Source organism: Myotis nattereri (assembly GCF_964212035.1).
Source record: "Myotis nattereri genome assembly, chromosome: 1".
NCBI classification, from domain to species: Eukaryota; Metazoa; Chordata; class Mammalia; order Chiroptera; family Vespertilionidae; genus Myotis; species Myotis nattereri.
In genome coordinates this window covers 63,741,021-63,768,488 of record NC_138075.1, presented here as the reverse complement: position 1 = coordinate 63,768,488, position 27,468 = coordinate 63,741,021, and the positions used below count along the sequence as shown (strand labels likewise).

At 42.4% G+C, this 27,468-nt stretch overlaps 1 protein-coding gene across 1 annotated transcript in view; it reads left to right on the top strand.

Annotated features, from left to right (window-relative positions):
* The window catches only part of SLC28A2 (solute carrier family 28 member 2), a gene marked incomplete at its 5' end in the record, with an annotated part of 34,392 nt that extends 9,129 nt beyond the window's left edge, over positions 1–25,263 (top strand). The window contains 15 exons of the mRNA XM_081091141.1: positions 5,268–5,362; positions 6,635–6,818; positions 8,270–8,411; positions 9,305–9,418; positions 9,855–9,932; positions 10,992–11,072; positions 11,526–11,606; positions 13,246–13,371; positions 13,454–13,584; positions 14,239–14,407; positions 14,596–14,793; positions 15,618–15,699; positions 16,986–17,084; positions 17,294–17,405; positions 23,159–25,263. Coding sequence (XP_080947267.1) covers positions 5,268–5,362; positions 6,635–6,818; positions 8,270–8,411; positions 9,305–9,418; positions 9,855–9,932; positions 10,992–11,072; positions 11,526–11,606; positions 13,246–13,371; positions 13,454–13,584; positions 14,239–14,407; positions 14,596–14,793; positions 15,618–15,699; positions 16,986–17,084; positions 17,294–17,405; positions 23,159–23,276 — 1,810 coding nt within the window. The 3' untranslated portion in view covers positions 23,277–25,263. The remainder of the gene's footprint in view (positions 1–5,267; positions 5,363–6,634; positions 6,819–8,269; positions 8,412–9,304; positions 9,419–9,854; positions 9,933–10,991; positions 11,073–11,525; positions 11,607–13,245; positions 13,372–13,453; positions 13,585–14,238; positions 14,408–14,595; positions 14,794–15,617; positions 15,700–16,985; positions 17,085–17,293; positions 17,406–23,158) is intronic.
* Between the last annotated feature and the right edge of the window lie 2,205 nt (positions 25,264–27,468).

Here is a 27,468-nt window from a genome sequence, read left to right as displayed (position 1 = left end):
CACTGGAAATCCCTGCAGCATGGCCTTTCTGACCCTTTCCTTCCTGGAACTGATGTTTTCATTTCAGTGACACTGCGCCCTCCTCATTCTCCTACCTCTCTGGACATTCTTTATTTTAGTTTCCCAGGGCCTGTCACTTGTCTTCTCTTCTCACTCCTATATGTAATGTCTCGATTCATAAAACCACATCTGAAGTCTGTACCTTTGTTCTCAGCTTCACCCCTATATATCTGACCACTTGCCAAACATCGAAACACTTAGATGTCACTTATATACTTCAAATCAAACATTGCAACCCAACTCCTATCAGCATAGGTTTGAGGCTTCCATACTACTTCAGGTCCCAGATTGGGCTCTAGGCACACAAAGATGAATACACTCACATTTCCTCCTCATGTCTGGTTCTCCTTAGGTCTGTTCCTCCTCCTATATTCTCTATTTTGGTGAATGACTAAGGCATGCATGGCAGGAACCTCATTATCATCCCAGTTTTCCTCCACTTGATATTAATCCTCTCTCCTAAACATCGGTGCCATTCACCCCTCATATCAATCTCCCCCTGCACCCTCAGTTACTTCCTTTGTGGCCCCTGTCTATCTCTCGCCCCACTGCCAGCAGAGTGTTCTTTCTAAAACACACATCTGCTCACATTATTACCTTGCGTACATCCTACAATGGCTTTCCATTTTCTACAAGATAATATCTGAATTCTTAACCATGGCATATACCAGTAATCTTCATGACCTGGCTTCTGTCCTTTTACCAGCATTCTTCTCACCATCCATCTACATCCTCCCTGCTTCCCAGCAACTGAAAATCATACTATTCTTTCAAAATGCTAGGCTCACTCAAGTATGCTTTTCCTCTTCTGGAGACTCCCCAACCTTCTCTTCTAACTGCCTGCAACATACCCACTGAGCAGACTTCTTCCCCTTCCTTTCCTATCAGTTCACATCTCCCCTCCTTTGTGAAAGCTTCTTCAGCAATCACAGGCATGGTTACCTGCTTCTTCTCTTCTGCTCTTTTAGCAATCATACATTTTGAATTCTGGGATGATCCCTCTGAAATTCTAGTCTTACATCTCTAAGTGGAAGCCACATGGAGTAATAGAAAGATCTGGATTTTAAATCCCAACTCTGCCACCTACTGGCAGGCTCAGTTCCCTTGCTCATATACCTAACTAACCTTGTGGTTGGGGGAGGATGATTGGTGAGGTCTGGTAAAAGGTGCTTAATAAACAGTATCTGGTTTTTCTTTTCTTCACAGGCAAACCTAAAATAATAATAACAAAAGTAGTTCATATATGCTCACACTCACTCAATCCCCTGCAATTCCGCTTTCACCCAGTCACTCTCCTGTAAACAGCTCTCTCCCACAGAACCAGTCTCCTCTTCACTGCCGAATCTAGCATCTTCTTCTCATTTGCTATGCTGCTTGATTTTATCATCATTGAATATCATTGACCTCTCCTCCTGCCTAAAGATCATTTCTCTTTTTCACTTTTTCTCTTAGCTCTCAAACTGCTCCTACTATGTCTGCTGTGTCTTCTGGCTGCCCTATCAGAGCAACTGTTCTGACTTCCTGGGAGGATGGTGGTAAGCCTGGTAGGGATGGGTGGGGATGGCAAGATAGGTAGGTGGGTGTGAGCTGTACAAGTTACCAGGAGGGAGTTTGGGAAGGGTGCCTGCAGCCTATGTTACATGCCAGTGCAATTCCCAAGTGAAGAATTTTAGGCAGCCCTTCCTTGCTGGGAGCTTCTCCTCTCCTCATTAGGGCCTGAACCTGATATCAATAGCTGAATGAGCCAGAGCTCCTTTGCTTTAAATTCCTATTGAAATCTTTTTAAAAGGTGTAAATAAGGGCAAACTGTATTAGCACAGGAAGTCCATGATGGGCATTAACCATATATTAGAAACCAGGAGAAACTTCTGCTAACAACAGAACTAAAGGGCCTGGCTCAAAAGGCCATTGAAGGTAGTCATGACTCCCTAATGAGAGGGGACACTTTACCTGGGAAGATTTCCCTGTCTGTCAGAACCACTGCTACCTCTAACTTGGAGAGAACAGAGTTCTGGAAGGAAGGAGAGGATGGGTTGAAGGGCTAGTTAGAAATCCCATCACATAGGTCCTTCCTGTCTTAGTGTGAAGATCTGATGTTTTCTGTTATCTGAAATGGCCACAGCAAGCAGAGATTTGGATACAGGGGGAGGAAGAGTTCTCTCCAAGACAATACATCCATCACAGCTCAGCAACTAAGCACCTGGCTGCGTTCTGGTTTAGGTTCCCTTCTCACTCTACCTGGGCGGATGGGTCTCAGAACTGGTAATCCCCAGGTGCACAGAGTCTGCTTCCAATGTAAGTTTTCTGGCTTCACTCTGACAGACCTTTCTCTTGCTCTCCTGGGTTTTCCAACTCCTACTAGTATTTGGATTTCCACTTTGGCTTATTGATAAGCTTTTTGGTTCTCAGACTCAGTCACCCTTGGACACTTTGATAACTTCTCAAACCCTGTACACCAACCACCACCCAGCTCTCCTTGCCCATCCAGTTTGAAACTAGTTGTGTACATAATTTTGAATCTGGCAAAGCGGTACAAGTACAGTACCCACTGACTAATTCTTTTCATATCATCATTAAATAAATCCCTTAAGCCTTTGAAAAGATTCTGATCACTTCTGCCTGAAGGCCCTCACTCTTTACTCAGACCATCATTTGGTTCTGGGTTGGCTCATTTCCTTTCTTTTTAGTTCTTCAAGCTAGAGCAGCAGATTCACCCAGGACCACAATGTCAGTAGTCACTGGAGATGGATTTTCAGAAAGCTGCCCTAAGCTTTCTCCTCTAATTGAGAAATAATAGTACCCAGACCCGAGGAGTTTCCATAATTCTGTTTCCCTTAATTAGGAGAGTTTCCTCATGTTGTGGATAGGATCTCTGAGAAAATGCATGCACACTCTTACTGCTAGCCCTGACCTGTAGTGTCCTCTAATGTTATGTCCAGCTAGCATGGCCTATCATCCTTACCCTACTCTTTCTTGCTCTGTCACTTGAGCTTGCAGGCAGTAAGCATATAAGTGAGAGGGTTGTTGTTAGTCCATATCTGGAAAGCCTCCCATGTACATACCGGGAGAACTTAACAGTGGGCACATGCTTCAAACAAGTTATGGGCAAGGTGTGGAATTTCAGCATCTATCAGGTAGATTACTTCTAAAATGAGCTTCCTGATATAACATAACACTAACCCTCAAACTCTACCATTATGTAAAGAGCTTGGTAGTATTAGCAAGATCCTGGGCCAAGCAGGACGCCAGGATCATGAACACCTGCTCACATGCTTCTGTGCACTGCTTCTCAATTGGTTCCTCTTTTCAGTTGGATGCCCCTCATGGCTTTCCTTTCTATTTTTTGTTTTAATTTTTTAAACCAGAGATCCAGTTCCAACTTATTATTCTAGAATCAGGTTGTTAATGGGTTTTGCAGAAATGAGTGTTCTTTTTTTTTTTTTAAATATATTTTATTGATTTTTTACAGAGAGGAAGGGAGAGAGATAGATAGTTAGAAACATCGATCAGCTGCCTCCTGCACACCCCCTACTGGGGATGTGCCCGCAACCAAGGTACATGCCCTTGACCGGAATCGAACCTGGGACCTTTCAGTCCGCAGGCTGACACTCTATCCACTGGGCCAAACCAGTTAGAGCGAAATGAGTGTTCTTTAATTGATTTCTGGTAGTACCCATTGAACTTTAGTTCCTAGGAAATGGTCAAGTCTGATTACAAGGTGATGGCAAAAACCTTTTCCAGGCATGTGACTTATATTCACGCTTGGACTAGTGCAGAGGTTCTCAACCTGTGGGTCGCGACCCCTCTGGCAGTCGAACGACCCTTTCACAGGGGTCGCCTGAGACCATCCTGCATATCAGATATTTACATTACGATTCATAACAGTAGCAACATTACAGTTATGAAGTAGCAATGAAAATAATTTTATGGTTGGGTCACAACATGAGGAACTGTATTTAAAAGGGCCAGAAGGTTGAGAACCACTGGACTAGTGGATGCCCACTCTTATTTTGCAGTGACCTTGCTGATCTGGCATTTGACTGGGTATAATTTTATATCAGCTTTACCTAGTGTATCAGTTTGAGTACCAACAGGAAACAAATGGAATACTTAAGTTAGGATAATTAGAAAAGGGTTTCTGTACAAAGAGACCATTACAAAGATGTGTGTAAGATGTAGTGGAACCCCCAGGAAGGACAGTGCAAGAACCTGAGGCCAGCAACAGTAAACCGTTACTATTCTAGGCCCGAAGGGACAAGATGTAAGAGGACCCAAAAGAGTCAGATAAAGAAGATCTCAGTATGCTGACCTCAGTCTTTTCTTACACTCTGATCCCCTTCTGGGTTCCCCTGGTAGAACCCAACTAGATAAGCCAGAGGGCATGGGAGCCTATAGGTGTAGTCCACAGGGTAAGACTCCCTGGGCACAAAGCAAGGTGGAGAGTGGATCTAGAGGAGCACATCAAATATTCCTGGCACATAGGGGAAGACTAGTGTTAAAAATAAATTCTTTCCTTGATGTGTTTTGTGAATGACATCCCAAAGATAATGATGTGCTTTGGGTATCTGACACCTTTCTAAGCAATACTTTTTACTCACTACATTCTTTATTAAGCCTGGAAAGGTAGCAGAGTTAACTCAATTGCTGGAAACCTAACACTTAGGAAGAGCCCAGCACATAGAAAGGTCTATGTAAATGTTAAATCAAATTTGGATAGTCCTCCCTGTTGGGCATCTTCTCTCAGGCCCTGCCCACCCAGGGGTTATTGGTGTTTTCCTGCCAGTCTGTCAATACACATCTGATTGGCTGTTCAGAGTTATGGGTTTGTGTGGTTTTTAGAAAGGAATGGTCAAAGCTGCCATTCAGATGAAAAGGCCCTTTTCTGAATCTGGAAACAGCAATGCTTGGTCCCCAGGGAACAGGAAAGGAATAGGTCCCAAGAGTCTCTCCCTGATGTGAGTTTCTACCTCTGTGGTAGGAGATTACTGAGATATTGCCAGTCTGGATTGGGTAGGGTTATTCTGACCTACTGCCCATTGCGATGTGGCCTTTGGGGCATTGCCGGGACTCTACCTAATGTCCCCCTGGCTGAATAATTTCCTCATGGAGAAGAGAAAATTATTCCTCGGGCCAGGTCATCTAAGGTCTGGAATTGACACAAATGGGATGGAGTAACTTTTGTATCTTAATTTTTGGGTTCTCACCAGGGGGAGACTACTACAACCTTTCACCAGGGCAAGAAGTTTCTGCAAAAGACATGCCAGCCTGTTCAAGAAGATCCTGCTGGGCCTGTTCTGTTCGGGTGAGGTGTTGAGAATTCCTGTAAGCGAGAGACACATCATTTTAGAAATGTGACCTTGTGTCAAGATGATTCTAAATGAGATACAACTTTATTCACAAATTGATCTTTTTTTATTTGATATATAGATCTGAATTATTTATAAGTAAATAATCTGAACTATATTTATTGAGTTGCACTTCTAGGAATAAGTAAAATCTGAGCATAAACTATTTTTCAAAATTATTTGATAGACTTAAATATTTCAGAGAATCTGGGCTTGTGTCTTGATTCAATGTAGGACATGGTCTTTATAGTCTTTACAAGAGAAACCTGTAGTATACATTACTTATTTGCTAGTAAGATCAATGATATAAAATATTTTTTAATATATTTTATTGATTTTTTTACAGAGTGGAAGGGAGAAGGATAGAGAGTTAGAAACATTGATGAGAGAGAAACATCAATCAGCTGCCTCCTACATAACCCCAACTGGGGATGTGCCCGCAATCAAGGTACATGCCCTTGACTGGAATCAAACCTGGGACCCTTCAGTTCGCAGGCCAACTCTCTATCCACTGAGCCAAGCCAGTTAGGGCTAAAACACTTTTTAAAACAGCAAACCTCTATTTGATATATATTGTCAGTGATGTATGGGATTTTGATGTCAATATTAGAGGCAGCTGGGATGATGAGAACAAAAATTATATTTGGGGGTCAGTCAAGGAGCTATGGGATGAGGACTGTATAGTAAGTCCTCACTTAACATTGTCAATGGGTTCTGTCACTTGAAGTGGAGTGATGTATAATGAACCAATTTTACTAGAGGCTAATTGATATAAACAAGAATTAAGTTCCTATGGCATCTTATCAATGTTATAATAAAAGACATATTTCAAGGACCTGATATTCTTCCTAGTGTTTATATGATTTTGCTCAAGAGGAAAGGTTAAAACCTTTAGAAAAGATGACTTTTGGAGTGCTTTAATGGTGGATACTGATCAAATGCACTCCAAATTTACTCTGAAAAAGGATATCACAGTAAATTCAAGAGAGTTACTTAAAGATAAGTGAAAACATGCACTATTCAAACTCAGCTGGACTCTCCCTGGGTATCCGCAAGAAGAAACCAGCCATCCATCCTGGCCTTGAGAACTGCAGCTCGGTCTGAGCTTGGGGGGCAACATCGCTGGAGGGTTTTTCTTGCTTTAAGTCCCAGACATTCGTGACTAGAGCTTCCTTTGCCCCTGGGGAGCTCTGACTTGTTGATCCTTACTCTGCCCCTTCTCCTTCTAGCTTATGCTGCCTACTTCCTGGCAGCCTGCATCTTGGATTTCCAGAGGGCACTGGCCTTGTTCGTCCTCACGTGCTTGGTGCTCTTGGTCCTGGTTCACCGCGCTCTGAAAAGCGTGTTTGGTAAAACATTAACAAGCTGTCTGAAGCCCTTTGAAAACTCCTGCCTGAAGCTTTGGATGAAACGGTGAGTTAAGAATCTCAATATTCCTGGTTGCTCAAACTTGTCCCCCTTTCTTCTTGGACATTTCCTGAGCTGTCTCTCAGACCCTCACCTATACTTTTCAAAATCAATGCTCAGAGAGCAAATAACAACAGGCCTCTGAGCACTGGACTTCCGTCCAGTTTCTTGTAGCCTCGTGTATCAACATTTCTAGGGGGGCATGAAGGGTTAAGTTTCAGAGAAGCGTTTCCATCTGTTTATTGTCAGGGTTTATGACAGAAATAAGGAAACCCATACTTTTCTGCAACGTAGTAATCAAAACAAGAGGCTGACAGCTGCATTAAGCTATCAAATTGATTTGATGGTCATACTGGTATGTGTCTCCCTTAATTCCCTGATACTTTTTTCTTCTAGTCCCCTAGATTTCTGGCACCCCACCGGTGTCTTTTACAGTTCCTTAGAGCTTAACCGGCAAACTTACCATTCAGTAAATACTGAACTGGATTTTATAGCAGCCACAGCTCATCTAACTGACTATATAGCTTGTGCATGCTCTTTGAACACAGACCTGGGGTGACAAAATAACTTTTAGACTCTCTATAGAGTTCCTGTTTTCTGCCTATTCTCCAATGGACGCACAGAGAATAGGTGTTAAGAATGTTTGCAACAGCAATTATTTGGAGAAACCTAAATTTTGGATCATTGATTTATTTGACACTGAGGAGACAAAGCTAAAATGACACTATTCATTAGCAGGATAGATTCTAGAACCCAGATTTTATTCACTTAAAGTGAGAAGAGTTCACAGTAAGAACAGCTCCACAATTCAACCCTGCCTTGTAATGCATGTTGTTATCCTTGTTGTTGTTCCTGAGGCATCTCAATGGCCAAAGTACTCTTTTTGTTTTGCTTTCTTTTCATATGTGCCCCCCACCCCCTTCTAATTCGTTTCCCTTGAGATGAAATGATTCCAACACTCAGACGTGAGGAAACCAGTCTGTGCATTGATTGATCCAGCATGTTTGGTACATCAAGGGGCCATAAGACCATAGGGATTGGTTGGTGGCTTAGCCTTTACTCTGGCCCTCGGAGTGGTTGGAAATTGCCTGAAGATTCATGGGGAGGACCATGCATACTTTTCTTTCTATTAAAAATACTGTGGTTTTTCATTAGTACAAGCGTAAAGAACGAGTCTTCATCTTACATCTTACTGATATGGAAGCTTGAGGAAAGGAACTCATGTGAATTGCATCCTCAGGTTGGACTCTTTCAGCTTCATTCTGGGAGTACAAGGAATGGAGAGGGAGCTGCTAGCTAGGAAACTGCTGGATGAATGATTCTCAAGAGATGTCTCTGTGTCTAATCTATTGTTATTTCATTCACCTTGGGGTGAACTTCTGTTTTTTAGAGGTAAGGTTAATTATTTGTTATTCATTCACTGAGTTGATGACATGGTATTGGCATTCCCTCTTCAGGGTGTTCGCTGGAGTCGCCTTGGTTGGCCTCATCCTGTGGCTAGCTCTAGACACAGCCCAAAGGCCAGAGCAGCTGATGTCCTTTGCAGGAATCTGCATGTTCATCCTCATCCTCTTTGCCTGCTCCAAACACCACAGTGCAGTGAGTTTGGGGTATGCAGGGTGGGCCAAGGACTGTGTGTTACTGATTACAAAGTGCATGTGTCAAGTATTGATTACAAAGGCATAGAACTAAGCTCTTTAGAATCTCTGGAATTTGCTTTTTTGATGACTTTGCTCCTAAGTTTTCAAGTTCTCAGAGGCTGTAGACCACTTATTTTCAAATGGCAGATTATAATCCATTGATGAGCCTTGATATCAAATTAGTGGATCTAGGCCAGTGTTAAAGAAAGTACAAAAAAAAAAAAAGGAAAAAAGAAAAGAAAGAAAAGGAAGAAAATAGAATACAATAAAGAATCGGCTTGCATTGCACATAGGAATATTAAAGTATTGGTTATGATGCTTTTATTTGTATACTAGAGGCCTGGTGCACAAAATTCATGCATTCAGGGAGGTCCCTCAGCCTGGCCTGCACCCTCAGTCGAACATCTTTAGTGCTGCTGCGCTCGCCAGCCTTGAGCCCGGCTTGTGGCTGAGCGGCATTCCCCCTGTAGGAGCACACTGGCCACTTGAGGGCAGCTCCTGAGTTGAGCATCTGCCCCCTGGTGGTCAGTGTCCATCATAGCGACCAGTCGTTCTGCCGTTCAGTCTATTTGCATATTAGCCTTTTATTATATAGGATATGTCTGTATGCATGTGTGTCATCTAACATGTAGACACAGTTTTAAAAACCATACAAACATATGTGGCTCTTTAAATATTACCCCACTCTGTTTCCCTTTGCTCCCTACTCGATCTTACCCCAGATTTCCTGTTAACATCCTTGGTTGGTTATATCCAGAGTACCATGAATCCATGTTTAAAATTCCAACCAGGTAATGGACAAGTAGGGTTTAGAACTCACATTGGAATCACATGAGTTCTTATTGGTCCCAGGTGTCCTGGAGGACGGTGCTTTGGGGCCTGGGTCTTCAATTTGTGTTTGGGATCTTGGTCATCAGAACTGATCCTGGATTTAATGCCTTCCAGTGGCTGGGAGACCAGATTCAGGTATGAGAAATGGAATGTGAGGGCTCTGCTCTTTCAGAACCCGAGAGAAGGGAGATCTGGGGGAGGGGACGGGGCAGGCAGAGATTGGCCTGTGTCTTGTTAATGAGGGTGGTGGGAGATCTGGTGGGAAAGGAAAGAGTATACTAGAGTACAACTAATCATATGAATAAAGAGAACTGAATTGCAGAGTTCTATGTCATCAGTGAGTAGCCCATGGAGATATGGCCTATCCCCATGTTGTCAAAGGGAGACTAACTTCGGTAACAGTCCATGTATGGCCTACATGAGCACATTCGTACGGTAGTCCCCCTTACCTGTGAGAGATACATTCAGTAACAGAAGTAGGACCTAATCATGCCTGAGTCTGGTCAAATGTTCCTCTGTGTCCTACCTGGCTCCACTTTTGTTCACTCTCTCTCTTTCTCTTTTCTTTCAGATTTTCCTGAACTACACAGTGGCTGGCTCCAGTTTTGTCTTTGGGGATACGCTGGTCAAGGATGTCTTTGCTTTTCAGGTCATTATCTGTTTTGTAGGCAGGGATGAGGGTCTGTGTGGGGAGAGGTGTAAAGCAGAGGATAAAAATGTGTGCCCAAGAGATCAGCCAGTCTACATAGCAATTTGACCCTAAGAAGAGGATCAGACCTCATCAGCAGGAGGAACAGCATCAGTCTCCCGCCCCTTGATCGTTACCATACTGAAACTGGAATAAAATAGGAGTGGGGGAGGAAGGCTCCTTGTGGCTTGGTACTAATGGGATAATAGATATAATACATTTAAAATTTATTCCTAAACTAGCTTGTGTTAAAAAATATCTGCTGAGTATCTATTCTGTGTCAGCTACTCTTGGAAGGCTGAGAGTTAATTTAGAGGACTAAAACACAGTCCATCTATGGCATACATGAGCACATTTGTACAGTAGTCCCTCTTACCTGTGAGGGATACATTCCAAGACTCTCCCCCCCCCCCCACCCACCCACTGGATGCCTGAAATCAGATATTACCAAACCCTATAAATATTGTTTTCCCCCTTATACAGACATACCTTTGATAAAGTTTAATTTATAAATTAGGCAATTTCACAGATAGAAGATTCATTCTTACCATAGATCTTAGCAACCTCACCATATGATTTTTTTTTCTTTTCTTATTGAGAACTTTTGCTTTTTCTCTTAAAGGAAGCACTTTGTGAATTACCAGCATCACTACTCTTGTGCTTTGGGGCCATTAAATAAAATAAGGGTTACTTGAACACAAGCACTGAGATACTGTGATAGTGGATCTGATAACCTAGACAGCTACTAAGTGATGAATGGGCTGGCGGCTAGTGTAAACAATGTATACACTAGATAAAGGGGTGATTCATGTCCCAGTCCGGACAGATCAGGACAGTACGAGATTCTATCATGATACTCATAATGGCGCACAATTTAAAAACTATGAATTGTTCACTTCTTAAATTTTCCATAACATATTTTCTGACCATGGTTGATGGTGGGTAACCACAGAAGGTGAAACCATGGATAAGGGGGGTCTATTGTAGTATCTCATTAGTTGCCCGACATTCTCATTACAGTCCTTACCGATCATCATTTACTTTGGATGTGTGATGTCCATTCTCTACTATCTGGGCCTTGTGCAGTGGATAGTTCAGAAGGTGAGTCATTCTCCTACACCACTCAGGAGGGGGGCTTTCATCTTGTGATCTGTCAGGAAGCATGAACATGACACTTACTTTGGAAAAATGCTCACATGTAGGATCTAGATGTCAGAACCAGTGTGAAAAGACAAACTCAAGCATGCCTGATGTCAGATGGTCAGGCCCAGGCTCTAGGTAGGCTGAGGAGCAGAGCAGGAAGAGAAAATGGGCTGGACTGCTATTTCATACTGAGTTTTCATCTACTAGTTCTGGAAGCCAAGAGTCCTGAGTCCTGGTCCAGGCTCTGTAATTTGCTTTGTGGCCTTGGGCTTGTCACTCCACTTCTCTAGGCTTTAGTTTCCTTACCGGTAAATGGAGAAGGGAATGGGGGTGTGGTTTGGGAGGAGTCCTGTTAGATACTCTCCAAGGCTTCCACTAATGTTAACGGTTTAGGTTTTTGTATCCCTTTAGGTTGCCTGGTTTTTACAAATTACCATGGGCACCACCGCCACAGAGACCCTAGCTGTGGCAGGAAACATCTTTGTGGGTATGGTAAGTACTCTGAGGCCTTCTGATCATTTTTTCCTGGGAATACATGATGTGGCAGAAAACAGGTTGAGAAAAGTATGTGTTCCTTCTGAAAAGTCAAATAAATGAGATGTATGGGCAGTCAATCACTGATGAAAGAAAACTCAGAAGTTCAAAGGAAACTCGGCTACTGCTTTTACCCTTCATGTGTAATACAACTACCTACCTGGGTATACTTAGTTTGGACATCCTTAACCACTGATCCAACTTCTTACACAGGAATATAGGGAAACATCCAGGTCCAAATCTCACCGCCTTCAGTGTGCTCTATGGTTCTAGTTTCTCCCTGTGATCCATGTTTTCCAGGGTCTCTGAGGAGGCACTAATTTGCCTTGCTCAGAGCTAACACCAAGGCTCTTCCCCATAACACATTGTTTGATACATTTATATGGAATAGGTGCTCAATATATGCTATTGACTGATTAACTCAATGTTAGGGACAATGACAATGGCTTGTCAAATTGACAAGGAGCTAGTACTGAGGTCTTCCTCTCTCAAGGCCCTTGGCTGATTAACTGTTTCTGAAATGTTTTCAGAGAACTTCTGCATGCTTCCACCTTAGCACTGCACATTTTACTGAAATTGTCCATAATTGGCTTAGTTTTCTGTTCTAGACTATAAGCTCCTATCAGTAGAAACTTTTACTTATTTATATTAATATCCCTGGCATCTAGTATAGCACTAGACACGTAATTGTCACTCATTAAATTATAAATAACATTATCTTAGGTTGATGCTAAATATAGTTTAGAATTGGGTCTTCATAATTTCATAACATTTTCACAAACATATATTTTTTATTTCATCAACAGTGGGCTTTAATAATATATTTGCAATTAATTTAACAAGTACTTTTTAAAAATATATATTTTATTGATTTTTTACAGAGAGGAAGGGAGAGGGATAGAGAGTTAGAAACATTGATGAGAGAAACATCAATTCAGCTGCCTCCTGCACACTCCCTACTGGGGATGTGCCTGCAACCAAAGTACATGCCCTTGACCGAATCGAACCTGGGACCCTTCAGTCCACAGGCCAATGCTCTATCCACTGAGCCAAAGCGATTAGGGCTTAACAAGTACTTTTAAAGCTACTAATATGTACTCAGGAAATACACTGTATTTCATAAGGTCACTCATTAAGTACATAAGGTCCTCAAATAATGTATGGACAAAAAATATTTCATTCAATTGTATTTCATTATAAAGTTGATGAGATGCCATAGGAACTTAACTCTTGTTTATATCAATTAGTCTATGGTAAAACTGGTTTCATTATACAGTCACAGAACTTATCAACATTAAGTGAGGATGTTCTGTAGTTGATTTTAGACATAGAGAAAAAAAAATATACCATTCCCCCTTCCATAGCATTTTAGAATTTAAATAAATAAGACAAACATGTATGAAAATCGATGATAGCAATACCAGCCAGGACATGATTAGGTGCCAGAGAGAGTGAGGCAGATGCTGGGAGGACCTACAAACAGAGCTCTGTCCTGGAAGGGCACTCACACTAGAGGGATGTGTCCCTGGGGCCAAGTGGGCACTGTGGGGTGGGGAGTCACATCCTCTTGAATCTGACTCGCTTCTCCTGTTCACAGACAGAGGCACCTCTTCTCATCCGTCCATACCTTGCAGACATGACACTCTCTGAAATCCATGCAGTGATGACCGGAGGGTTTGCCACCATTTCAGGCACTGTGTTGGGAGCCTTCATATCCTTTGGGGTAGGCACAATCTGTTTGATCACTCCTGGGTAAACCCAAGTCTGGGTTCTGCAGACTCTGATTCCTATGTCTGGCCTTACAGATTGAAGCGTCATCTTTGATTTCTGCATCTGTGATGGCTGCCCCATCTGCTCTTGCCTTGTCAAAGTTGGTATATCCAGAAGTGGAGGAATCCAAGTTCAAGAATAAGGAGGGAGTAAAATTGCCCCGTGGGTGAGTACAATGAGGCATATAATTTGGGAGAGGCTGAGGTCAGGTGCAGAGTCAAGAGTAGTGCTGTGGCGGCAGAGGCTTCAGGTCTCCTGGAGAAGGAATAGTATGATTCCATATTCCCTCTTGTCCACCTCTGCCTCTAGCTCAAGGGTTCTCAACCTTCCTAATGCCGTGACCCTTTAATACAGTTCCTCATGTTGTGGTGACCCTCAATTTCATTGTCACAAATTGAACATAATTAAAGCATAGTGATTAATCACAAAAACAATATGTAATTATATATGTGTTTTCCGATGGTCTTAGGCAACCCCTGTGAAAGGGTCGTTCGACCCCCAAAGAGATCGCGACCCAAAGGTTGAGAACCGCTGCTCTAGCTGATCATGTAGGTTTTATTTGTTTAACCCTCCACCTGCCTCTGTCTTCTGCAGACCAGTATCCTCTGTCCTAGGTGTTAGTGCAATTTCATGACAATTAAATCTGATACTGCTTCAGTATAATTTCCACCACAAGGGTCACTAAGGAACCCCATCACCTCTTAAGCTGGTCTTGCACCTTCCTCCTGCACTCCTGAACCACAGGAAAAGTGGGATTTCTCTTCCGTGAGAGGCTGAGACTAATCCACACACCATATTCTTCTATGCCCAATGACCACAGGAAGGAGTCGAATATCCTGGAAGCTGCCAGCAATGGAGCCACAGATGCCATAGGCCTTGCTACTAATGTAGCAGCCAACCTGATTGCCTTTTTGGCCGTGTTGGCCTTCGTCAATGCTGCCCTTTCCTGGCTAGGGGAGTTGGTAGACATACAGGGGCTCACTTTCCAGGTAAAGAGTTACATTTGTTGGGCTGCCCCTGTAGGTTGTATTTAAGTGGTCCTTGAACTGTGCGTGCGCCCCTGACCCACAGTGAGGTAAAAGTGAGCATGGAGAGAGGGGTGGAGGAGACTAAGTTAAGGCTCCAGAGAAAGTCCTTGGGTCCTGACCTGTGTTACTTGTTCTTTCTTTTCACCTAGGTGATTTGCTCCTATGTCCTAAGGCCTATGGTTTTCATGATGGGCGTAGATTGGGCAGATTGCCCAATGGTGGCCGAGATGGTGGGGATCAAGTTCTTCACAAATGAGTTTGTGGCCTACCAGCAGCTGTCCCAGTACAAGAGCAAACGTCTCTCTGGAGTGGAAGAGTGGGTCGGGGGCGAGAAACAGTGGATTTCTGTAAGTGACAGTTCAGAAGAGCATAAATCATTTGTGGGCAGACAGAAAGTGTCACACAAGTTTGTTTCACACCCATGGATCCCTTTCCAGGGTCCCAGGCCTAACCCACAAAGCAAACATAACAGTATACTTAGCTCCAGTCCCCGGAGGTCTGTGTGCTATTCCTCCCCTGCACTCTGACCCACCTTCTCTCTATAATGTAATTTACAGTTGGGGCAGTTCAGGGTGGACACTATTTTTGATGATCTAAGGTCCCCTTCTTCATGTATAAGTTTTTGGGTTTTTTTATTTTTTAAAAATATATTTTATTGATTTTTTACAGAGAGGAAGGGAGAGGGATAGAGAGTTAGAAACATCGATGAGAGAGAAACATCAATCAGCTGCTTCCTGCACCTTCCCTACTGGGGATGTGCCCGCAACCAAGGTACATGCCCTTGACCAGAATCGAACCTGGGACCCTTCAGTCTGCAGGCTGACGCTCTATCCACTGAGCCAAACTGGTCAGGGCTTCATGTATAAGTTTAAATGCTATAAATTGATCTCCTTTTCTCTCTCCCTCTATCTCAATCATCCTCATTCTTAGACCTTCTCCGTACTCATGGACTTGAACAAGAAGAGTGCTGGGCAAAGAGGCCCATTGTGGTTGCCATAATATTATTCCTGTAATAACTCAGGAAGTGATTGTTTTCTGAGCATCTTCCCATAGTCTTTAGGGTAATGTGGAAAAGAGTGGGGGTTCTATGATCTTTGGAACTTCTATTATGATTATATGACTACACATATGGGACTGAATTTATTTACTTATTTACATGTGTTTTTCCTAGGTGAGAGCTGAAATCATTACAACATTTTCACTCTGTGGATTTGCCAATTTTAGTTCCATAGGAATCACACTGGGAGGCCTGGGTGAGTTATTTCATTTTCCCAGCTACCCAATAAGCCAGACTGACTCCAGTTTCTGTAGTAAGCAGTCTGGTGCTTCAGTACAAGTTGAGGCCAGATAGAGAAGCTGGTGTGAAATGGGCCCTGATTGGCACAGATAATTTGGAGTTAAGGCAACCATGCTGCCTGACTATGCATGGGGCCCACGCTGGATTTACATCTCAATTTCTGTTACTCTTTTCCCGTTCAATTGGAGGCTCAAAAGACTTATTTTACTTTTATTTTCCCTTTGAGGAAGATTATCATGATATCACTTTTATTTTGCCATTAAATGGGTATTATGCATATATAAGTAGAGATACTTGGTTTATTATTCAGTACCAAAGGTACTTTCTGAGATTAGGCTGCTCACTGGTTGTCTTCACAGAAGTAGGAGTTGCATAGGAATCAAAAGACAAATAAAATCATCAGACACATAAGGCAGATAGACAGTAAGAACCACTGGTATCAAGTGTGGGATTAAAAGCTATAAATCACTAGGTGGGGGAGGAGTAAGTATTTGAAGCAGACACAGATGCATTTAGATTGTGGGTGATGGTTGGATGAAAAAGTATGAGGAAAGTGGGGTTGTCCTTGAGGGCAGGGATAGCAAATTCCAAGAGTTTGGAAGATCCAGGTTAGAAATAAAGTGTAAGAAGAAATACAGCTAAGTGTGTCCATTTAGAATCATTAAGAATCATTAAATTGATTTATTTGGCTGCTGGTTGAACAATTTAAAGGTGAAAACAATGTCCTTTTGGTTTATTTCCCCCCTTTGTTAAATACTTGTCTGTGCTGTTCTAATTCTGATGCCCGATTACTGTCTGATTGTCAGATTGCCATCCAGCAGTGGGATGTGCAACATGTGACTGAGGTTTAGGCAAATGTGGCCGTCCTTATCCCTCTGGCTCAAAACAGTTCATCAGATTCCGGTCCAACTAGTGAACACCAGGCATCTGTTCTGTCAGGACCAAACTGGAGCTTTCCTTGATCTAGATGCATCTTGGGAATGTTCATGGAACATTTGAGGTTAGGGTCAGACACACATTCCTTGACCTGGGAAATGTATGAGGAGTTAGTGAACCCTCAGGACTAATGTATATACACACCTCTTAGGGCACTGCTGGCCAGCCTCTGGTGGTTAGTAGTAAAAAAAAAAAAAAAAGCTATTCATCTGCTGTTTTGTTCTTCTGCATTCTTTAATTGGGGCTCATGGGAAATACCAGATTGGCTGGTGAGGAAGAGATCAAATTATTTTGTTTTGTCTGCAGCATCAATGGTACCCCACCGGAAGAGTGACTTGTCCAAGATTGTAGTCAGAGCCCTCTTCACAGGGGCCTGTGTATCCCTTATCAGTGCCTGTGTGGCAGGTATGTACCTCACCTTAGTCTCTTGGTAGAACTCACATGCCTAGGTACTGGTAAGATCTCTCTCAGAATACCGATTTAACCATCCATCTCACAGATGCGTAGAAAAGGCACCTAATCTACAACCTTCTCCAATTCACACCCAAATTATTGAGAGCTATCAGGAACATGTGTACAATTTTCCCCTTACTATCTCTGTCTCCTTTATCCAGGAATCCTCTATGTTCCCAGGGGAGCGGAAGCTGACTGTGTCTCCTTCCTAAACACAAGTTTCACCAATAGAACCTATGAGGCCTATGTGTGCTGCAGAGAGCTCTTCCAGAGGTGAGTGAGCATCAGGATCCCAGCTTCCTCCTCGTACATGCTATTCTCAACTCAGGCATCTTCTGGGAGAAATAGGGTATTGAGAGTAATCATGTGGATCCTGAATAGAGTGTTTAAGAAGGAAGATGGGTATTTGTGGTGGTCTAGATCTATGCTCTTTTCTCTTATTCCTTATTTCTCTTATTAGTGTGCATTATCTCTAGTGTGGACAAGTGGCAGATCTTACTGATGTTGCTGGGATACTTAGAAGTGGAAGGGCAGGGGAAGAAGAAAGGAAGTGTGGTTCCCCTCTTGTAACCAGAATGCTGTAGGTGAAGGCGTGGCAATGGTCCCAAGTGGCTAAAAAATTATGGGCTTCTTTAGACAGAAATGATGACTGAAAGAGGATCAAGTTGAATTGGTCATGATGCATTCAGAAAAATGAATTTGTTTACCAATTTCTGGGCTATTATAATGGTTTTCTCTTTTCTCATGTAACGAGCTGGTAAACAAGTAAAAAAACTGAACAATTTGAAAAATCAGTTATTCTCCTTAGATTCCTAAGAGAGGTGAGAACACACAGAAAACCACTGCCCTCAAGATTGGAGAGACAGGTGAATAGAGATAGTCACAGAGACTATTGGAGCAGAGACTCAGGAGTGGAAACCGCTGCAGAAACCTATGCAGGGGTAGGAAAACCTGAGAGTGTAATTGCTGGAGGCATAGTGAGGACAAGTCTGAACATTAAAAACTTGGGCGGGGGTGGGGGTGACAGTTATAGGGAGCATCCCCACACTTTTGTGGGTTTTACCTCCAGGAGATAAACCAGGTTCTCACAGTAAATAGAAAAGAAACAGAGTTGAAGTTCTGGTGTACTTCAAAATGGTTCCCTGGGTGAGGGGGAAAGGGAACCATTTAAAAACATACCAGAGACTCTGTTTTTGTTGTGGTTGTTGACACATGTTTTTATTTATTTTGGGTGACTACCAGGAGTAGAATTGCTGGGTCCTAGAGTAGATACATGTATGATGAAAAATATGCTATTGAGAAGTTGGTCTGTAGAACTGTATGGTCAAATACAATCACTTTATCAGGTGCTTCATTTGAGTCTTAGTTTTCTGTGAGTTATTTTCTTTAAACAATTTTTTATTTTTCAATTACAGTTGACATGCAAATTTGTATTACTTTCAGTTGTACAACCCACTGATTAGACATTATATAACTTACTAAGTGATCATCTTGATAAATCTCATACCCATCTGACACCATATATAGCTATTATATTATTGTCTATATGCCTTATGCTGTTCTTCACACTCCTGTGACTATTCTATAATTACCATTTTTTACTTCTTAATCCCTTTACCTTTTTCACCCATTCTCCCAACCCCTGTCCCATTTGTCAAAATGCTCTCTGTATCTATGTCTGCTTTTTTAAAATTGATTTCAGAGAGAGGAAGGTAAAGGGAGAGAGAGATAGAAACATCAATGATAAGAGAATCATTGATCAGCTGCCTCCTGCACGCCCCCTACTGGGGATCAAGCCTGAAACCTGGGCATGCGCCCTGACAGGGAATCGAACCAGCAACCTCCTGGTGCATGGGACGATGCTCAACCAACTGAGCCACACTGGCCAGCCTGTTGGATTTTTTTATTTAATCCTCACCAAGGATATATTTTTTAAAATTGATTTTAGAGAGAGGAAGGCAGAGAGAAAGAGAGAAACATCCATGTGGGAGAAGCATCGATTGGTTGCCTCCCATATGTGCTCTGACCAGTGATTAAACCCACAATCTGGGTATAAGCCATGACCTGGAATTGAACCCGCCACCTTTCAGTGTATGGGATGATGCTCCAACCAACTGAGAAGAAAGGAATAGAAAAAATATTTGAAATAATAATGACTGAGAATTTTCCCAAATTAATGTCAGACACCAAGCCAAAGATCCAAGAACCTCCGAGAACACAAAGCAGGATAAATGCCAAAAAACTCCACCTAGGCATATTTTCAAACTACAGAAGATGGAAGATAAAGAAACATACTAAAAGAAGCCAGGAGGGGGGAAAAGAGAGCATATGTAAGCTAAAAGAACTAGTTATAGGATACACAGAAAGAAAGATTTGAGGAACTAGAATGTTTAGTTCTGCCAAAATAAAAGATGTGTACAGTAGTGACATATGAGTGAGTGAAGAGAGTTCTGAAGACAATGAAGAGAGTTCTGGGAGGTGAGGCTAAAATACTTTAAAAGGCCTTGTATGAAATGCTAAGGAATTTAGATCTTGACTTACAGAATTCTGAACATTGGCATGATAAGATTTTTTTAAAGATAATTCTTATAGCCATTTAGATGTCTGGGAGACCAATAAACACATTGCTATAATAGTCTAAGTGACTAAATGGTGACAGCTGATACTAAGTGGTTATGGGATGAAGATGCACTAGACTGAGGAGAATTAATGGGGTTGGTCATTGCTGGATAGGAGGGAAGGATGGGGTAGGGAAGGGAAAGGAGCCTCAAGTGATTGTCTTCTTTGTAGCTTGCAAAAGTGGGTCTAAAAGGGATGACACTAGCTCAGAGAGGAGGTCTAGTTCCAGGAATGGGGATAAAGGGGAAAGATGAGGGTTTAGCTTAATTCAGTTGGATATGTTGACTTGGAGGTACCTGTGGGACCACCATGTGACGCTACTCGCAAGCCAATCGGGGTCTGGGGTTCAGGAGAGAAATCAGAGTGGGAGATATATTTGGAAGTTATCATTAAATAGGTGATCTGTTCACTATATAGGCAGATGTTTGGGTGCTGGCTGCTTTAAGTTACTGTGCCAAATTAACAGATGTTACCCTCTTGTGTTTAGAGGTTATCATCAGAGTAGGCAACCAACAATCTTTGAAAAATAATCCCTTTATTGTACTATTAAAGATGAATTATAAACAGGATAGTGACATAGTTTGATTCCTATGTTCTTGTGGCAGTCCAGTGGAGTTCATTGTAAGCACAATCTAAAGTAAATGAATAAAGTGAAAACTGCTAATTTTTGTTTAACAAGGAGTTGTCTTTCCATCACTGAACTTCACTGAAAAATTAACAGAATACTCTTTCTTGCTCATTTCTGCCTCTGAAGCTGTAATGGACTTCTTGTCTATAGTCATTTACTTAGTGTCATTAGCATCTAGATTCTAAAAGAGATTATGTTTTTGTTTATACTAAATAAGTTTGAGTCACTCCAGACCAAGATGGGGATGAGGAGGCTCCTGAATTTCCCTCCTCCAAGCTACACTGAATGTACAGCTATATTGTAATTCCCTCCAAGAGAACCAGAAACTAGCTGAGTGACTCCTACACATTGGGAAACTGAGAAAATACTGAATTGGGTAGGAAAGGCTAAGACACAGCTCACCATAAACCCCACCCCTGGCACAGGACCATACAATTGAGGGAATTCCTAACTCAACTTCTCCCAGAGGAGGGAAGGGTTTGGACTGCAAATCTAGGGCACCAACTTCTAAGGTTCCCACCTGAGGGGCAGGTGTCCCAAACACATAGCTCTGAAATAATATGGGGCTTGGGTTTCTGAGTCTCCCAGAACTATAGCAAACCAAGAACAGTTCTTAACAGGGGGTGAGCACTCATGGCAGCTATCCCCCAAGGCTCAGTGCAGAGGGAACAGGCAAACTTGCTCATCTCCCAGTCTTTCCCAGGAAAGGGCTTGACAGTACACTTTCCAAATTGCTGCCTAGACCAGGGGTGGGCAAACTTTTTGACTCGAGGGCCACAATGGGTTCTTAAACTGGACCGGAGGGCCAGAACAAAAGCATGGATGGAGTGTTTGTGTGAACTAATATAAATTCAAAGTAAACATCATTACATAAAAGGGTACGGTCTTTTTTTTCAATAGTTTTATTCATTTCAAAAGGGCCGGATCCGGCCTGTGGGCCGTAGTTTACCCACGGCTGGCCTAGACTGTCGCTTCTAATGAGCATGCTCACTGCAATCCTCCCTGGATCCCAAACAAGCCTATGGGCACTTCCCCGACCTTTTCCCTCAGGCTCGCTTCAATGATGAAACCAGGTCAGCAGCATTTCTCCAGGAAGAGTGTTACCTATAGTGCCACAGTTCTCGTGGTGTTGCCCAAGGGACAAGCCCCCAGGTCATCTGGCTCTGATAACCAATGTGGCTTGCATTCATGAGTCCCCTGTGTCTAGCTTCTAATTAGCATGCATCTATGGGATGACGGTGATCCTCCTTGGAGCCCACTTTCTCCCTCCAACAATAAAACCAATTTTCCAGTATCTCCCTGGAAGGAGCATGTATACACATCTAATGCCCCAATTTTTATGGCTGCCACAGGCCCCCAAATCACCTGGCTCTGGTAGTAAACTGGGCTTGCATTGGAAATCAATTTCCAGTGGGAAATCTAGCCAACAAAGATGAAGTTTTTAAATGAGCACAGAAGCAACCCCCAATAGCTATACACCCAGGTTCAGCACAGAGGGAGCAGGCACAAATGCCCACCTCCCAGTTTCTCCCTGAAAAGAATCTGACCGCATACTTTCCCAGCTGGTATCTAAGGATCCAGCTTCTAATTAGCCTGCATTCAGGCGCTGACTGCAAACCACCCCTTTGGGACACTAACGAGACCTACAGAGACACATAATTAAATTGTTAAAAGTTAAAAACAAAGAGAGAATTTAAAATCAGCGAAAGAAAAGTAACTTATTATGTGCAAGGGTATACTCATAAGAATATTTGCATATTTTTCAACAGCAACCTTGTAGTTCAGAAGGGAGTGCAATAATATATTAAAAAACAAACAAACAAAACAACTGCCAACCAAGAATATTTTATCAGGCAGAGTTGTCTTTGAGAAGTGGAGAAATAGTGTTTTCCAGACAAGCAAAAGCTGATGGAGTTCATTACCACTAGACCAGCCTTACAAGAAACATACAATCTTCCTAAATTTATTAAGACTTGTTTTGTTGCCTTGCATCTGACCTATCAGATAATTTTCATGTGTACTTGAAAAGAATGTACTGGTATATTTTTGTATTGGATGGATTGTTCTGTAAGTGTATGGTAGTCTATCTGGTATATCATATAATTTAAGTCCAATGTTTTATTGTTGATTATCTGTCAGTATGATCTATCCATTACTAAATGGGAATATTAAAATCCCCTACTTGTATGAAGGTTCCCAAATAAATTAAAAATACAAGTACCACATGATCCAGCAATCTCACTTCTCGGTATATATCCAAAGAAAATAAAATCACTATCTGTATTCCCATGTTCATTGCAGCATATTCACAGTAGCCATGGTATGAAAACAACCTCTGTGTCCACTGACAGATGAAAGGATACAGAAAATGTATCCTTACAAAAGAAGGAAATCCTGGTATTTGTAACAACATTAAGCAAACTGAAATAAGATTGACAAAGACAAATACTGCATGGTATCACTTATATGTAGAATAAAAACATTTTTTTAAGTCAAACTCATAGAAACAGAGTAGAGTTGGCAGTTGCCTGGGACTGGGTGGAGCGGACGGTGTATATAGGGGGTGATGAAAATAGATGCTTATATACAGGTCTTATCTTGGGCATGAGTGAGAAAATAAATATACCTAATTCTGTCCTATTTAATAGGTCATTGCAATTGGATCCATTTATAGGTCTTTTTTTTTTCTTCCAGTTGCTTGGTAGAACTTATTGATATGTCTTGTTGAATTTTCTTAAAAATCTGACCCACTATGTATCTCTCTGGCTTTTCATTTCAGTACTTCTCTGAATGGTACCAACGGTCCTTCTTTTTCCGGTCCATGGGAAAATAAAGAGTTCAGTGCCATAGCCCTTGCTAACTGCTGTGAATTCTACACCAATGCTGTGTGTGCCTAAGGCTGGTCCATTTTCATAACAGTCTCAATCTTGACAGACTTTTGATGGTAAAGGTATTTATGTAGTCAAGAGTTCCCACTCTACAACTAACTCACCATGATCTTTAACAGTACATGTAAAAAAATAATTTGGTTCACTGTATGCCAGTAATGAAAATCAGCATTTGTCTTTCCATTATTTGGCTGAACCAAATAGGAAATTCTTTATGGGCTCTGTCTGAGTTTACATGTGAAATAATAAATATTACCATATCAAAAATATCTGGCAAACCTTCCTTCTAGTTGCCACCTTAAAAATTCTGTGATACAGTCTGCTATAAATGTGACTTCGTATGTAATGCACACTGTGGTGAAAAGCTGTATTTCTTGGAGTTCTGTGGATGAGACAGATTTATGGTTCTAAAGATACATATGAAAGTTACATGAATATATAATGATAAAATTTTTTTCTGGTTGTCACTCATACAACCTCCTTAACATAACATAGTAAACAAAAAGTATTTCCTATCTACAAACTTGAAAGGAATGTCCATTTCTTAAAGATCCTTACTTTGTTTTAGTATTGTGCTTTAGTGCCCTATTTGTTTCAAGTTTACAGGGAATCCTTTAAAACAGGATGTCAATTTTGCCTCCCAGGGGACATCTGGCAATGTCTGGAGACATTATTACTTGTCACAAATGGGGGAAGAGGGGAAGGATGCTGCTGACATCTAGTAGGTAGAGGCCAGGATTGCTACTAAGCATCCTATAATGCACAGGTTTCTCTGGTCCCAAATTTCAACACTCTGATATAAAATGTCTAATATATTCCTTATAGCTAATATTATTTATAGTATTAAAATACTATTAAGAGTTTCAAAAGGATATAGAGTACCTCAAAAGTTAAACATGGAATTACCTCATGTCCCTACAATACCACTCCTAGGCATAGATGCAAAAGAACTGAAAATAGGTATTCATACAAGTATATATGTACATGTTTACAGTAGCATTATTCATAACTAGAGGCCCGGTGCATGAAATTTGTGCACGGGGGGAGGGGTTCCCCTCAGCCCAGCCTGCACCCTCTTCAATCTGGGACCCCTTGGGGGATGTCTGACTGCCGGCAGTCAGACATCCCTCTCACAATCCTGAACTACTGGCTCCTAATTGCTCACCTGCCTGCCTGCCTGGTCACCTCTAACTGCCCCCTCCCCCCAACCTGATCGCCCCTCACTGCCTCTGTGGGCTGGCCTGATTGCCCCTAACTGCCCCCCGCTGCCAGCCAGGTCACCCCCAACTGCCCCTCTTGCTGGCCTGGTTGCCCTCAACTGCCCCCCTCTGCTGGCCTGGTCACCCCTAACTTCCCCCCCCCGATGGCCTGGTCACCCCCAACTGTCACCCCTGCCAGCCTAGTTGGCCCACCCAGCCTGCTTATTCAGTCGTTTGGTCGTCCCTCACTAACCCCCCTGCCAGACTGGTCGTAGGCAGGCATCTTGTGAGGGTGTGAATGTTAATTTGCATATTACCTCTTTATTATATAGGATAGTCAAAAGATGGAAACAGTCCAAATGTCCATCAATGGCTGAAAGGTTAAACAAACTGTGTTATGTACATTTGATGGAATTATATTCAGCCATAAAAAGCATGAAGTACCAATATATGCTACTGACAAAGAGGAAGCTGGAAATGTTATGCTAAGTCAAAGAAGCCAGACACAAAGGCTTGTTATTGTATGATTCTATTTTGTATGATTCCATTTATGTGAAAGTTCAGAACAGATGAGTCCATAGAGTCAATGTAGATTGGTGGTGCCAGGGGCTGGGGGGCGTGGGGAATTGGGAGTAACCACATCACGAGCATGTGGTTTTACTTCAGGTAATGGAAATGTGATGGAACCAGTAGAGGTGGTGGTTGCACAGTATGAATGTACTACACGTCATTGACTTGTTCATTTTAAAAAGGTTAGTTTTATGTTATGTGAATTTCACCTCAATAAATTATATTTATATGTCTAAAATGGATGTAGATGCTTGTATGTTCCTGTAACTAATCTACCTTCTTCCACCTCACAGTCTTCTGAGCTCAGAGCTTCTTGGTCTTCTTTCCAGTCTCCATTCCAATCTCCTCTCTCCTATTTCCCAAAGTTGACATAAAAGAAAGGGAAGCCTCAATAAACTGCTTCCTGACCTGATGTTCACCCTAGCCTGGTTTCTTTCTGCGAGGCAGCAGAATGCAGTGCTTGCTGGTACTGGACACTTGGCCAGGTTACTTGGGTTCTAATTCAGGCTCTGCCACTAAATGTACTAAATGAATGTACGTTGGGTGAACTCGGGCAAATTCCTTAACTTCTCTGTGTCATGGCTCCTCATCAATAAAATGGGGGTAAATGGACCTACCTATAGGCAAAGGTTGTGAGGTTGACTGCCACTGTAGGCTCAATGTAAGGGTTACCTGCTACTAATCATTACTATTTAAGGAGCTTAGTTCACGACTATCAATTTGAGTTTTGTATGCAATTTAGTTCACACAAGGAAGCTTGTAGCATGGAGAGGAGGGAACTCATTATTTCCTTTCAGGGGGAAGGGCGGGCTTTCTTATTCTCAGTTTCCTAGTTAAAGCAAATCTGGTTTAAACTCCCGAACTTGAGGGCGGAGCTGTAACAGCAGGAAGCAGGACAATCATTACCACCACCACCTGCAGAAGAGTCTCACCAGCCAGAGAAGCGAACAGGAAAACCCGGCACCGAATGTGATCTCTGCAAACTCAACGACAACTTCCCCAGTTGAGCACTAAGGTGACTTGGGCGGAAATGGGCTGGGCAGCCGGGGTTGGGTGCAGGCGCGGGATCAATGACTCTCGGACTCATCCTGGGGGCGGGGCAAACATGCCCACTCCCCGGTTTAGGAAGCTCTTGCGCTTGGCTTCCACAAACCAGTGCTCCTGGGGTCCCTGAGGGAGGAGCGGCAAGCAGAGAGAAGAGAGGAAACTGGGGAAGAGAGAGGGGAAAAGAAAAGATAAGGAGGACCGAGAGAAACGGGAGTTGTGAAAGGAGGCTGTGGGAGCAATAGTGTGGAAAGGGGACCATGTGATGAGGAAAGGACAGTGGCCAACTGAGTCACTTAGTGGGTCAAGTCTGTTCTCTGAAACACTACCCATAACGTCCCTCTTGTGCATATTGTTCCACAGCCTGCCCTTTTGTTTAAGGTGTGTGGATGTCTTTCTAGGCCAGTACATATAGACGTACCCCATTCATTCTGTTGGCTACACAGTACCCCATGTAAGGAGGTACCTACGTTATCCTTTCTCTATTAATGGGCATTTCTATCGATTTATATTTGGCCAATTATTTCTGGAAGCCCGAGGCACACAAATTTTGTGTTTGACTCCCACTTCTGACTTAGCTTTAGATGCCCGATCTACTCTTGGTGGAAGTTCTTGCCTAAGCTATTGGTTGTCAAGCCGGGTTCTCACCTCTGTGAGAATAATTGACTTTTAAGCCAGAAATAAAAAGATTAGGAGCCAGAAGATCTGGATTCAAAGTCTTGGCCTGAGTTCCTTTGAAGCCACGTGAAAATTCTTAATCTCTTTGAAGCTCAGTATCCACTTCTGAATAATGAAGGTGATGATAGTTGTATCTACCTTACATGTTGCTAGAAAATTTGAATGTACATGAAAAACCACATTGTGGGAATGGTAAGGTCTCCAAGGATAGTCTTTTCACAAGTAGGTAAAGTGCAAGGACCTCAGAGAGTCTGCTCCTTCATACATGAACTTTTGCCTGGTACTTATCACACTTCTGGCATTGCTTACTTATTGAGATGTACATGTTTGCTTGCTTCCCCCATTTAATCCACACAACAACCCTTTGAGGAAAGTACTATTACTATTCAAGTTTTCCAGGAGAGGAAATATAGGCTTAGAGAGATTGTAAATTGCTCCCTAGAGTCACATAGTAAGTGACAGAGCTGGGATTTGAGCCCAGGATCTGTCTAACTCCAAAGGCCTTGCTTATAAGACCTCGGGCTTCCCTGCCTACATCTGCTTGCTCTAATCCAGTGCCTCAAGGCCCACTGGTTTAATCCAAGTGGTCTCACCAGCTTCTAACATTTACACTTTCTGAAGTATCTGTGTGCCAGTCATGTCCTGCTGTGTGGCATCTTGTATTTTTGTTTTATTTTGCTGTTTGTCTTATTGTTGTCTTTTATTGAAGC